This window comes from Leptonotus elevatus, chromosome 5 (assembly GCF_054856555.1).
Source record: "Leptonotus elevatus isolate MCC_2025b chromosome 5, RoL_Lele_1.0, whole genome shotgun sequence".
NCBI lineage: Eukaryota > Metazoa > Chordata > Actinopteri > Syngnathiformes > Syngnathidae > Leptonotus > Leptonotus elevatus.
The window spans coordinates 9762621-9775876 of record NC_141243.1 but is presented as its reverse complement, the minus strand read 5'-3'; the positions used below and the strand labels follow the sequence as shown (position 1 = coordinate 9775876).

General features: G+C 41.3%; 2 protein-coding genes and 1 long non-coding RNA gene across 5 annotated transcripts; 1 reads left to right on the top strand and 2 right to left on the bottom strand.

Moving 5' to 3' along the window:
- Positions 1–18: 18 nt before the first annotated feature.
- On the bottom strand, positions 19–2759 carry pdxp (pyridoxal (pyridoxine, vitamin B6) phosphatase). The gene is made up of 2 exons (XM_086076804.1): positions 1957–2759; positions 19–1067 (listed from the first exon to the last, which is right to left on the bottom strand). The coding sequence occupies exons 1-2, from the start codon at positions 2552–2554 to the stop codon at positions 727–729; spliced, it is 939 nt and encodes a 312-aa protein (XP_085932930.1). The 5' UTR covers positions 2555–2759; the 3' UTR covers positions 19–726.
- Positions 2760–5940: 3181 nt separating this feature from the next.
- Positions 5941–12696, top strand: LOC147173625 (uncharacterized). 2 transcript variants are annotated; one of them, XR_015094857.1, is made up of 6 exons: positions 5941–6033; positions 6113–6254; positions 7327–8069; positions 8179–8324; positions 10378–10545; positions 12519–12696. It is a non-coding gene; the product is annotated as an uncharacterized LOC147173625 (long non-coding RNA). The 2 variants fall into 2 exon arrangements; XR_015094856.1 differs by having other exon boundaries at positions 5968–6254.
- LOC147173624 (UDP-glycosyltransferase 3A1-like) lies at positions 7081–13122 on the bottom strand. Of its 2 annotated transcripts, XM_086076306.1 has the most exons (11): positions 12984–13118; positions 12578–12679; positions 11077–11178; positions 10876–10996; positions 10623–10786; positions 10372–10536; positions 9229–9437; positions 8173–8318; positions 8012–8097; positions 7653–7872; positions 7081–7548 (listed from the first exon to the last, which is right to left on the bottom strand). In XM_086076306.1, the coding sequence occupies exons 2-11, from the start codon at positions 12657–12659 to the stop codon at positions 7281–7283; spliced, it is 1563 nt and encodes a 520-aa protein (XP_085932432.1). In that variant the 5' UTR covers positions 12660–12679; positions 12984–13118; the 3' UTR covers positions 7081–7280. The 2 variants fall into 2 exon arrangements, with proteins under 2 accessions (XP_085932432.1, XP_085932431.1); XM_086076305.1 differs by having other exon boundaries at positions 12578–13122.
- Positions 13123–13256: the final 134 nt, after the last annotated feature.

Below are 13256 nucleotides of genomic sequence, written 5' to 3'. Positions count from 1 at the left end.
CAAAACAGGCAAACAATATACTTATCATAAATGCAGTTATTTATTGTTGCCAACATGCTCTCTATGCTAACACTGAATATTCACTGTTTATAAGATTCACATCCATGTGGCAGGCTTTATAATAGGGAATGAAATACTGTGCAGTCTAGAATTGGCACACGTGACAGATTGTCACTTATAGACAAAAGCTGTTTGTATACGATTTGCTGTTGTGATGTTTGTCCTTTCAGATGAAAATGAGGTAAAACTCAAGCCAGTATCAAACCCGCAAGCTCCTGAATGAAAAGGTGCAATAGAAATGACGGAACGCTGTTTATCACAAATGGCCACAACACTTAACACTGAGGTATGCTTGAAACTAAGTTAATCAATCACATTTATGTATTTTTTCCCCAACATCCTCCTCTATTTTCTGAAGCACAGTTTTTAGATATCGCATAATGGTACCAAAACTCCCTGAATAGGGAAGTAGTACAAACACATCTTGACTCAAAGACAAACTGTCGGGCAGCTGACTTGTTGCGGAATGTCTTTACTGCCGGTGCTTCGGGTGAATTTTTCCCTTCAGATCAAACTATTTGTAAGCATTTTATGGGTATATAAATTTGCATTGATACTGAATTTATTGGTGGGGGGGGGGGGGCACAGTTTATAAGTAGTGTCAATTACTTGCAGTTCTACCACTATTCGCAGCAAGGCTCCGTTCCAATAGAAACACTGCACTGATCAGTTGCTTTGCTCTTCAACCTCCTCAAACGCGGGCAAGAAGTCAGCGATGGTGTCCACCACATAATCCGGCACCAGGCTCTGATACATTTCGTTATTCCCGTACTGGTTGGCCTCTTCCATCTGAGACACCCCGGTGAGGGTGAGCATGGTGTCCAGGCCGCAGTTGGAGCCGAACAGCATGTCGGTCTCCAGGCGGTCTCCCACCATTAGGCACTGGGCCGGGTCCATGCCCGGAAACTGGCTGGAGATGCACTCGAACATGTAGCGGCTCGGCTTGCCGATCACCGTAGCCTTGCGGCCCGAGGCCACCTCCAGGGCTGCCATGAGGGACCCGGAACCTGCCGGGCAAGACGAAAACCAGGATGGATGAAAATTAAACTAAATAGCAGTTCGGCTCTCCGAATGAGTCAGATGAGATATTGGAATCCCCCCGTGACTATGAAGCACACGTGCAACAAAACTATATGGTTTCAATATTAACTCATTCACTGCCATTGACGGCTATAGACGTGAAAAATTCATTTGAACTATTTCAATTAGTTTAAAAAAAAAATCCCACTTTTCTTAAGAGTATGAAAACCTAGAAAAAAAAATATTGTACATTTAGAACAGATATAAAATTTGTGATTAATAGTGAGTTAACTATTGAAGTCATGCAATTAATTACAGTTTTAAAAAATGACGCCATTTAAAAAAAGAAAAGATTAAAAATTAGGAGCGTTAGGCAATTACATTTTTTTAATCATAATTAATCGCATGACTTCACTAGTTAACTCACGATTAATCACAAATGTTATAGGTTCTAAATGTACAATAAAACAATTCTAGGTTTACATACTTTTGTTAACAAAAGTGGGAAAACAATTTTAAACCAATAGAAATAGTCCATAGCCGTCAATGGCAGTGACTGAGTTAAGGTCAAATTTAACTAATTTTCCATCAACAATTAAAGTAAACTTAACGGGAGGGTTAAAAAGGTAGAAAAATAAACATTGCAGAGCTTTCGAGGCAGAACTCCCTCTCCCCCCAACACTATGTCACCTGAAGCAGTTCCAAACTGCTTTTGGGAGGTGTGTCATTTTATATTCGCGGATTTTCGCTATTCGCGGCAGGGCTCATCATAGCTAACGTTGAGTGCCGGGCTGCCAAATCTGTAATTTGTCAAGACGATGCAGTAAAATGCTAACAATGCCCCTCGGCAGAGTGACCGGAGCACCACCTTCGTACCTGGCAGTATCCTGCCGCTAGAGAGCGGGTGCCAGGGGTCGTTGTCGGTAGCCAGGAACAAGCAGTTGGGGTCTTTTAAGTAGCACGATGCTTTGGCCAGCTTGAGGAAAGTCAGTTTGTCGTCGTGGCCCACCAGCACCGCCTTGACGTCCGCGGCCAGGGCGCAGTCGTAAATGGTGGCGTCCGGCTCGTCCGCCTCCTCCACGCAGGGGATTCCCGCTTCCCGGAGCTCGTCCCGGAGCCCGTCGCAGCCGACGACGAACACCTGACCGCGGAGCTTGGCCACGTCCCGCAGGTAGAGGGCCGAGCAGTAGGACGAGCTGAAGATGTGTTCCAGCGCGACGGCGGTGAAGCCCAGCCGGCAGAACTTGTGGACGTACTTCTCGCGCGGCCTGGTCGAGTTGTTGGTGACGAACACGACGTGTTTGCCCTGCCTCATCAGCGAGTTGACCACCTGGGCCGCGCCCGCCACGGCCTTCTCGCCGTGCCACAGGACCCCGTCGCAGTCGAACAGGAAGAACTCCTTCGCCTCCAGGAGACCTCGAATCTGCGCACCGCCAATTTTCCGGCAGGCTTTGAAGCCGAAGGTGGCCGCCATGGCGGAGTTGTCCTCGACCGCTTCCGTGTTTTACCTCCGAGCGCGTCGCCGTGTTGGGAGCTGGACCATAATACTGCGTTTGACGGGAGGGAAATATGGCAGCGTGGCCGTCCGTCGTTAAATCACATTGCGGAGAGGACCTTGGTGACGTTACGTACCATCTTGCAGCTACAGGAAGGAAGCTTGACGCGTAGCCACGCCCACCTGGTCAAATTTCGACCAATCGGATTGCAGAGGCGCTTTGGCCAATCAGGAACGTAGTACGGCATAACAAGAAACGTTCCTTTTCTCTGTGAAAAGTTAAAACCTTTCTATTTTATGGTGAAAGTTTCACACCGGCAAGTGTAAATGTTTCAAATCAACTCCGTTATTTGAACTATTCAAGTAATTACAGTAAAACAATTACCAATCAGAACGGATTATATATTTACAATGTGAAGTTTATTATTATTATTGTTTTTATTTGTTTTATTCTGTCTTCATTTAATCGCCCTCTAAATTGTACTCACTGTCATTTGATACTTTTCAGTGTAATGTTAACCGTAACAAAAAATAAAGTAAACTGGTTTGGCTGATCTTTAATTGTTATGACAAATAAAATAAATATGAATTACAGTTTAAGGTGTACAAAATTAGACTGTGCCATTGTAAAGTCCATTCACACTTAGGATCTTCAATGACCCTAGTGTAACATGAACGTTTTTGTATTGTGCGAGGTACTTTCTGTTTCATTATGACTAAAAAGTCAAGTGTTTGCTTTCGGAATCTATATCTTCTCAATTGTTGTACCTGTAGTGCATGTACAAAAACAGACTTTGTTCAGGCATAGGAAGCAAATGCCAATATGACAGGCGTCCTGGGCCTGGCTGGTCCAAAAAATAAACAAAAATACTAAAGAAACTACTAATTCTTATGGTTAGTCTCAATAAAACCTTCATAACTATGATTTGAACCCAAATTCTCTGAACTGTGAGGCAAATGTGCTAACCACTAGGGAACTTTGCTTCCCTATTTTCTACAATTTTGTTTAAATATTTGTCACTGAATTTTGTAAGAAGCTAAAGTTAAAGCCAATTAAGTATCCTTTTAATGTTACAGCACATGCTCCACACCACTAGATGGCGCTAAATCCACATAATTGGGGTTTGGACCTTGAGTCAAGGCAGCACGGTGAACCTAATCCACTTCTGTCTCACAAGTAGTAACTCACAAGATTTTGTCTTCAAATCTCGGCTCAAGCCTTCCTGTGTGGAATTGACACTTTCTAATATAAAGTGAATTAATGTGTTAGCATGATAAAACTTCTATTGACTGTACAGACAGTGTTTTAAGTCAGATTTTAGCATTATTAATTTAATTGTCATACAAGTGTGTGTGACACGAGTTAACCAATTTCATGCATTGAATAAAAAAAATAAAAGAAAGGGAAATGACTCACCCATCACAACATATTTCTTCTTTATTATCGTTGTTACCTATCTGCCGCTGCATCGCAAAATGAGAAAAGCCAAAGAAAAAGCAAAACACCTGTGGAGTTTTTACTTTAGACGCTCACTGAGCTAAAGTCTCACAATATTTTCTGCCATCGCAGTTTCATTCATCAGAAGTGAACGCTGCTTGCGTGCTCACATTAATGTGCGTCTGTCCTAAACTCAATGCAGTCCTATGCCTACCTTATGTAGTGTTTCACACCACAAAACAACAATGGCGCAACATTTTTTATATCACGGATACGATTATACCCAATTTACACACAAATATATTTTAGTGTGAAATCTGGGCCTATGAAATTGAACTCAGGGCAAGTATCCTGAATGGCAACAGGTGGATACACAGGTTAATTGTACCTTCGACCATCTAGTGGAAGAACCACAGTGTGCAGCAAGCTAGCTAGCTTGCTTGCTTGTTATGGCTATACTCCGCATACAGCACAATTTAAAGAACAGTTCGGTGTTGTTGTTGTTGTTTAAATTCCCAAGCGAGGAAGTAATGCCGCGGACAAGCTCACCGCCTGTTAGCTTGTGAGCTAGTTGGTGGCTAGCACCTCTCGCCTTGATATGGAAAGCCCTATAACGACCTCGGTGGTAAGTAAACTTCAATTCCCAAATGCCCTTTCTTCTTCTTAATGGCCAAACACTAATACCGAAATACGGCAAATATATTTCAAATAAACCTGAGAGTTTGTATACAAAGACTAAAATGAAGGACACTTTTTGCTATACATTTTAGTTAGTTTTATATATGTAAAATGTAGTATTAGTTCGTTTTTGTTTTGCTAAATAGATGCTAGATGAAATAGCATCCATTTTCCATTGGGGCGAGGTTGCACACATTGAGTAGACACACCTACAACATTTGAGAGCGGAGTAAATAGCTTGATTTTGAAGCTTCATTTGATATACGTTGCGATTCATTCAATCGTTCGAATTTTATAGGGTTGACAACACTCTTCTCTGTGGTGTGACAAATATAGAAGACATTTGAATTTCATTTAAGAGCACTTCATATAACAAAGAGTGCTAATTTCAGTATTGCACTGCAGCTGTGTTACAAACAGGCAATAAATCACTGCACATGACCACACTGACTTCGCTGCGCGTGCGAAGCAGCAGATTATGGACGTGTGAACGTGTTGTTTTATTCCGCAAGCTGTATTGTTTTTTTCTTCTTTAACATTTCGTGCCAACAGCTTGTCAGATTCTTCCCCTCCTCTCGTCTAATTTGTTTGCTTTCATTCCTCTTCTGCTTCATTGCGGTTTCATCTTTTGTTTTTTTTCCTCCTTTGCCATTATTATCTGTCCCCCCGCTTGCTGTTATATTATGCCTGGGCCCGTTTTGCCCGGCCCACTTGGGATTGCGTGCGAGGCAGAGGAAGACATACTGGCACCTGCAACTGCCAGACAAATGAAAGGAAGAGATGGCATGAAGGATTGGACAGCTGAATGGGGGAAAGAGAGAGAGAGTGAGAGAGAGAGAACATGCCGCCCTAATTGGTCATTCTTTCCTTGCTAATTTATCTTTTTTTTCCCCCCAACACAGATGTAAGGGGTGGGAAGAAGGGCAGAGGAAGGGAAGGGGGGGAGGTCCTCCAAGACCTTTTCTGCTCTCCACTGCCGAGTGAGCGCTGACCGTGAACATTGCCGGGCCTTGTGTAGGAGTGGGAAGCAGAATGTGCCAACAAGCAGGGGAGGCCGCGGGGGTCGGAGTTGAGGCCTGCAGGTGTGGGTGCCAAAAGAAGAGCCTGGAGGCCACATGGCTACTCACAAACAATGGTGCACACTGGTGGGCTTATGTGGGTATTTTTTCCAAAAAGTGTGATTACGTGTGCCCCCCCCCGCCCCCTGCTTCTAGCACAGTCAGGTCAAAGCAGCACGAAGGTGTGGGACAATGCAGCAGTGCTGCACAAAGACGTCTGTGTCCAGTGGTGGGAAGTAACAAAGTAGAATTATTTCAATCCTGTATTTAAATAAATTACGCAGGTATATGTATTTAGAATAATTTTTTTTCTCCAATGACTCGCCTTTTGATGTGAGTGTCTTGACTTTTTGCGTGCTTCAGACCGTCACCGCTAGTAAACATCACAACATCCAGCCACCGTCAATTCACATCGGTTTCGATTGGAGCCAGTAATGCGCTTAAGCTGGTTTGTCAACCGCCAGTTGAGCTCATAGAAGAAGAGCAAGGAAGGACAATTTATTAGGTACAGTTATGTGATGTCACTTCATGCATTGTTGCTGTTCCAACCATAGGTATATTACGGTTGCAACGTGGTGTGTGGATCTTCTTCGCTTTCAGAATTCCAACCTCTTCTTTGGAGCCTCTCGTGAAGGCAACAAATGCTGTCCTCTGCTGAGCGGAGTTAGACATCGCACCATAGACTATAATATGTTACTTAACGCGTTAGATATATATATATTTTTTTAATTTGTTGTAATGTTGAAGTACTCTACTTTCTTTAGTTTTCAGCACAGCTGGCAGTTTAATCGAGATTGGAAAATGTAAAAAAAAAAAAAAAAAGGCTGATAATGCAAGGCAAGCCATTTTGAAGCCAATTTTCCAAAATACGTTCCCTTTAAAATGTTACTTAAAACATTCCCATGCACTGTAAATGATTTAGAGTAAATTTGACTCTATTTAAAGTGGGACCAAATAGACTCAGTTTCAGAGTAACATTTACACTTGGAAGAGAGTAAAATAAAGAATTGGAAAAGAGATAGACAATCTACGCAGATCCTGCTGTGTGTTAGTATATCACTCGTGTCAGCTGGAATCTTTGTAACTCCTCTTAGATATAAGCAAACAGTAGGAGGGAAATAGCTCAAGTGGTAGTTTGAGGTTGTGAGTACGTTCCTCAACCCTTGAGTGACTTTACATTTTTAAAATTCTTTATTTTACTACTTTCCAAGTGTAAATATGACTCTAAAACGGAGTCTATTTGGTCCCACTCTAAAATAGAGTCAAATTTACTTTTCAGAATTTACTAACAGATGATTTCCAAATCCAAACAAATCAGACTTGTGTTCAACGTTTGAGGTTCCACTAAGACTTGGAATCATTTTATTTAAAAAAAAAAAGAAAAGACTTTCAAGACTTTTGGTCATGCAAAGATCTTCTACATCAACATTATTGGCTCGAGGTTCCTTGTTGGATTCCCTTGAGCAAAGCACCTGACTCAGTAACGAGCAGTAGCGACAGAATGGTTCACCAGAACTCCAAAAGAGTGCTACTATTGCGCTTTTTTGCTGTCACCTTTGCTTGTCATGCTCTTGCAGAAAATCCAGCAGAGAAGGACGGAGCCGCCAAGACCCGTCAGGACGAGGGCAAGCAGATCCAGCAGGCATCTCTGGTACCAAGGCTGCTGCAGCGAGGCCGGCCACAGATGAGCTCCACCTCCGCAGTGCAGGATGTGCTCCACCCACTGCACAAGTCGAAGTGCGGGGGGCACGGGGTGCGATCTGTGGATGCGGCTGAGGGCCAAAGCTGCCGACTTGAACCTAAAGAGAGGGGGGAGGAATCACGTAAAGAATAGATGGTCGATAATAAGTAATTTACTTGTTTTTTTCATCATATTTGCATGGTTGCGAACCCGTGCACGCACCTGACGTCCCGCACGACAGTCTGGATGGTGGCGCTAAGCAGCTTGCCGGTGACCCGCGTGGGGCTGATGGCGAGGCCCAAGCCCTTCGCTTCAGCCTTCACCACATTGTCAAATTGATCTCCAAACAAGGGGATGCCCAGGATGGGAACGGCGTGATACACCGCCTGAAGAAGACTGTTCTGACCTCCGTGCGTGATGAAGAGGCGCACCTTGTCGTGTCCTTGGAAGAATTGGGAGTGTTCATTTGAAAAACATAATCAATAAACAAATCCCGGATAACAATGATGCATGTCAACATATAATATATTCTTTTCTGATTTGGTCTTTTTTTTCAACTGTATAATGAAGTGGACAAACACCAAGCAAGTCATTGAGAGGCAGCCAGTCCATGAGAAGAATATTGGACGGTTTGCTCAGGTGAGGCGGCCAACGCTCGCAGTCGTACCTGAAAGCAAAAAACAAGCATCAAGATCAAAACACACTTTTTTGTGTGAGTGCACACGTCGTGACAAACTTGTACCTCCAGATCACGCCCTGCGGGACTACGGAGAAGCCATCCACCAGTTCCACCAGGAGCCGGTCCACAGACACGGAGGAGACCATCGAACCCAAGGCCACGATGATGAAACCTGACTCTCCGAAAGTGGAGATCCACGAGTCAAGATCCTGCAAGTATTATTTATAATGCATCATTTTTTTTCACAATTGAAAACACTGTGACCCATCACCAGTGACAGGACATTGTGATTTCCTAGCAATTCTGTATAAATGTTAATCAAAGATCTGAGCAAATGTGTTATTTCAGAAGTGTGTATTAAACTGGTAGGCGGTAGCCCTTCGCGTTAATCAGTACTATTAACTCATTCACTGCCATTGATGGCTATAGACGTCAAAAATTAATTTGAACTATTACTATTAGTTTAAAAAAATGTCCACTTCTGTTAACAAGAGTATGAAAACCTATCTTTTTTTTTATTGTACATTTAAAACAGATATAAAATTTCTGATTAATCCTGAGTTAACTAGTGAAGTGATGTGATTAATTACGATTAAAAAAAATTATCGCCTGACGCCCCTAATTTTTAATAATCTTTTCTTTATTTTTTTAAATCGCGTCAGGCGATTAAAATTTTTAATTGTAATTAATTGCATGACTTCAATAGTTAACTCACGATTAATCACAAATTGTATGAGTTCTAAATGTACAATATTTTTTTTCTAGGTTTTCATACCATTGTTAACAAAAGTGGGAGAAAAAATGTTAAACTAATAGAAATAGTTCAAAGGATTTTTTTTTACGTCTATAGGCGTCAATGGCATTGAATGAGTTAACTTAGAGTCCTTTCTCAGAAGCTATCGCTGTTAGCTAACGCTATTCTGTGCATACAGCACAGCTAAATGCAGCACTACTGGCTAATTTAACCATATTTAATTCAACCAATTTACTTGGTTGTTTAATTTCACACTTAATGGGTGAGCAGGCACACCAGAGATCCAACTATTTGTACAAAGATAGTCAACTTCAACTTCTATAATAAGCTCCATATCAGAATGTATTGTAATGAAGAGCACTGACCTGCTCCAGAGGCTCTGCGGGTTTATTGAGGAGCCCCCCCATCAACACGGTGGCAGGCAGAAGCGGCTGCGGAAACTCCAGCGAAAAGTCGGTGTTGAAGGCCCAGAGTTCTGCCTTCTGGTGGAACTCATCCAGGCCACCAGGGGGGGAGCCCGAGGTGAGGTGGCGCTCGGCCACGTCCTTGAAAATGGACCAGACAATTTTCTGACCTTTCCACGAGAAGTGGAAATTTTTTTAGGATGATGTTAGAATAGTTTACTGTATTCTTTTGAGAATGTCAAAAAAGGGTGTACAGTGGAACCTCAAAATTACAATGCCACAAAGATGAGTGAAGATCGTGCCACCGCTGTACTGACCATTGTTGTCTGAGTGTACAAAAAGTGCTATATAAATTGAAAGTTGTTGTTTTTATTATTATTAGTAGTAGTAGTAGTCGTAGTAGTAGTATTATGAAATCAAGTGTCACATATAACAAATGGTAAACTGTGCATCTAACAAAACTCAGTTTAGCTTGGCTGCTTACATTTTGCCTTTGACATACTGTTTCAGACTTGTAGTTCCCCTGTCGCGTGGAAAAGGGCAGATCATTGTCCAAATTGGTAAAGGGGTGCTATTACAGTATTTAAATCAGAATGACTCGCTTATATTTTTGATAACAGATAGATCTCCCGAAATATTTACTCGGTTGCTTAATTTAGCGTTCGTTGGGTGGGAAGGCATTTCAGAGACCTAAATATTTGTAGACAACCAATCAAAAAGTGAATTGCACTTAACATATAGCACCATCTTTAAAACATTATCTGTACAATTGATCAAAGTTATTTTCCGAGTATTAATTACATTTTTATTTTTAGACCAGTTTTTCACAGTGTATGCGTTTGACTTTTGAGGGGCCACTGTAATATAATGAAGCTATGCAGATAACACACACAAAAAATAATAATAAAAAAAAAAAAAAAAAAATAATAATAATAATAATAAATAAATAAATAAATAAATAAATAAATAAATAAAATAAAATAAAATAAAATAAAATAAAATAAAATAAAATAAAATAAAATAAAATAGAAATACATTTTTAAATAAAAAATAAAATAATAAATAAATAACATTTTAAAAAAATACAATTGTATGCATCCTTACCTACAGCCCCCAGGAGAGAGCAGATGGAGTTCTTCGCACGACCCCAGATGTCCATGCGGTCCGACAACTGCGAGCTGAAAGCTGGCACTGAGGAGATGGAGGCGGGGATGGCAATGGACAGTGGCCCGTTCAGTGAGCCTGGATAAAAGGCGATGTAGGGGACACCTGGATGAGGTAAAAATGGGTGTGGAATTAAATTTTTCGGAGTTTGTACAGCAACATGTAATAATTAATCACTGAGCTCCAAGTACCAAGTTTGTGTGCTACGATGAAGGAGCAGGGGTTAAAAGCATCCAGGATAGCGACGTCGTATTGCTCCTTCTGGAGGAATGTTATTTGATCGCTGTCCCCTAAGAGCTTGTCGCACTGATAAGAAAGGTGGCCCATGAAATTTAAAAAGCCATTAAAGCTGTCCCTGTAGGAAGAAATTTTGTTTGACTCCAAATCATAGCAGTAATGAATGTGTGGGTGATAAATGTAAAAAGGATCTCAAAAGTGTGGTACCGGCCCAGTAAAAACTGTACTTGTTGTTCCAAGAACCAGCCGTTGTATTGCTTAATATAATCCTCTCCGAGGGACCAGGTGCTAGTCTGGTAACTGCCATTGCGACCAGCATAGGACAAACCTGACAGATGTGATTTTATATGAAAAGGGATCATATAAAACAATATTGCAGAAAAACAGCACAACAATCTGAAACAATACCAGTTATGAGAGGGTTGCCAAGCTGCAGGAGCATGCGGACCTCGTGGCCGTGCAGGTGGAAGTTATGGGAGATCTCGTCAAACAACAAGTAGTGGCTTCCTCCTGCAGGAAAGACGGCATCAACAACTGCGGGGCCAGTAGACACTCATGGGCCACTTTTTACTTTATTAGGTACACCTAACGTCGATGAAGTTGAAGCTTATCCCAGCTGAGTGACGACAGGTGAAAGGCCGACTACACCCAGAACTGTTGCATGACACATATAGAAGCATTCACACAAATCAAATGTTATATGCACCCCAAGTAGTCTTAAAATGGCCTTCTGATTTGTGGAATATGAATTGAGCAAAAAAAAAAATGCACCCATTTTTTATCCATCTCTGAGGGTGGCCATTGTGCCACTTGCTGTCGACTAAAAACGACATCATAGTGCTGAAGGGCTCAGGTAACGACCGTCGTGGCTCACCTGTTTTCTGGGTTTGGTCATGTAACATTCACAAGCTGAGCCTTTGAGGCGCCGCGATGTCATTTTCAGTCACCGGCAAGTGAGAAAATGGCGGCCTCGAGATGGATCAAAACGGGTGGATTTTCCTGCTTAATTCATATTCTACAAACAATCAGAAGAAGTATTTGAATTTGTCCGGGTGCATAGGACTTTTATTTTATTTTATTTGACATCCCCTTTACATGTACCTATGCGTATTTTTCAAATGTGGGAGGGAGGAAGCCACTGGGTCTGTCGGGTCAATATAATGTATTTATTAACACACCATGCAAATAAAAATACGACTAAAATAAGAACAGAACAAGAAAATTATTAAATGTATTTTGTTAAAAAAAATTTTTTTCCACATTTACATTTTCCCCCCAGAATTTCAAACTGTAAAATATCCCTGAAGAGTGTCCTTACTCATTAACTCATTCACTGCCATTGACTGCTATAGACGTCAAAAACGTATTTGAACAATTGCATTAGTTTTTTTCTACTTTTGTTAACGAGAGTATGAAAACCTAGAATTTTTTTATTGTACATTTAGAACAGATATAACATTTGTGATTAACCGTGAGTTAACTAGTGAAATCATGCGATTCAATTACGATCACCTGACGCCACAAATTTTTAATAATCTTTTCTTTTTTTTTAAATCGCGTTAGGCGATTTCATTTTTTAACTATAATTAATTGCATGACTTTAATAGTTAACTCACGATTAATCACAAATGTTATATCTGTTCTATATGTACAATCATTTTTTTCTAGATTTTCATACTCTTGTTAAGAAAAGTGGGAAAAAAATGTTAGAAATAGAAATAGTCCAAATTAATTTTTGACGTCTATAGCCGTCAATGGCAGTGAATGAGTTAAAAATACACCGATTAAAAAAAAGGAAAAAATAACATTATATAATTTCCCGTGTCATTTTTCCTCTGTTCTTTTGATAGCTAGTTAAGAAGAAACGAGGGAGGAAAAAAAGCATGACAATGACTGCACCCCTACTCACCAATTAGGCAGACCGTCAGGATCTTGGCAGACTGGAGAAGCGGGAGAGCCAACAGCCAGCACATCCAAACCACAAGCCCCATGTCGTTGGTGCCACCCTGATCTGCGGCCAAAGTCCCGTAAATAGTCTTCCGGTTTAAAAATAAACTTATAATGAAAGCGTTCTTGTGCGAGTGTCTGCCTTGCAAAACTCACAGAAAAATTATAATTATTGATTGTAGCAGGCAGAATTACAATGGGAAAACAATTCCACCCACAAGGAAGCAAAGGAATCCAAAAAATACGTTCGAGTAGAAAAAAAGACAACGTTACATTCAGAGTCAAGCTGATGAAAGGGAGAAGGCGGCAACAATGTCTGGGTGTCACTTTGCTTGGCTGTCAATGTAAATTAATGGAAAAATTCCGACCTTAAGGCGCTGATCCTTGTCATTCAGGAGTCGGCACGCCAGGCTGAGTGCGTGGTTCTCTCCACATAACACATTAGCCTCTCCGTTTTTCTTCTAAAAGTCAGACACTCACATGTCTACCAGCATTGGACCTGCAGCGTTAATGAAAGGGAGGGACCAGGAGGAGGGGCGGCGGCAAAAGGGGGGCTCACGGTCCCCCAAAGCACGTCTTTAATCAAATGGATAAATAGGAATGTTAACTAAAGTCAACACAATAATAATTTAGTATTAGCT

Excerpts from the sequence above, each read along its gene's own strand:
- pdxp (XM_086076804.1), bottom strand. The coding sequence starts at position 2,554 with ATGGCGGCCACCTTCGGCTTCAAAGCCTGCCGGAAAATTGGCGGTGCG. Across the intron at positions 1,068-1,956 it reads TAGCGGCAGGATACTGCCAG|GTTCCGGGTCCCTCATGGCA; the intron begins GTACGAAGGTGG and ends CTTGCCCGGCAG.
- LOC147173624 (XM_086076305.1), bottom strand. The coding sequence starts at position 12,659 with ATGGGGCTTGTGGTTTGGATGTGCTGGCTGTTGGCTCTCCCGCTTCTC. Across the intron at positions 10,537-10,622 it reads CATCGTAGCACACAAACTTG|GTGTCCCCTACATCGCCTTT; the intron begins GTACTTGGAGCT and ends TACCTCATCCAG. Across the intron at positions 7,873-8,011 it reads GCCTCTCAATGACTTGCTTG|GACACGACAAGGTGCGCCTC; the intron begins GTGTTTGTCCAC and ends AATTCTTCCAAG.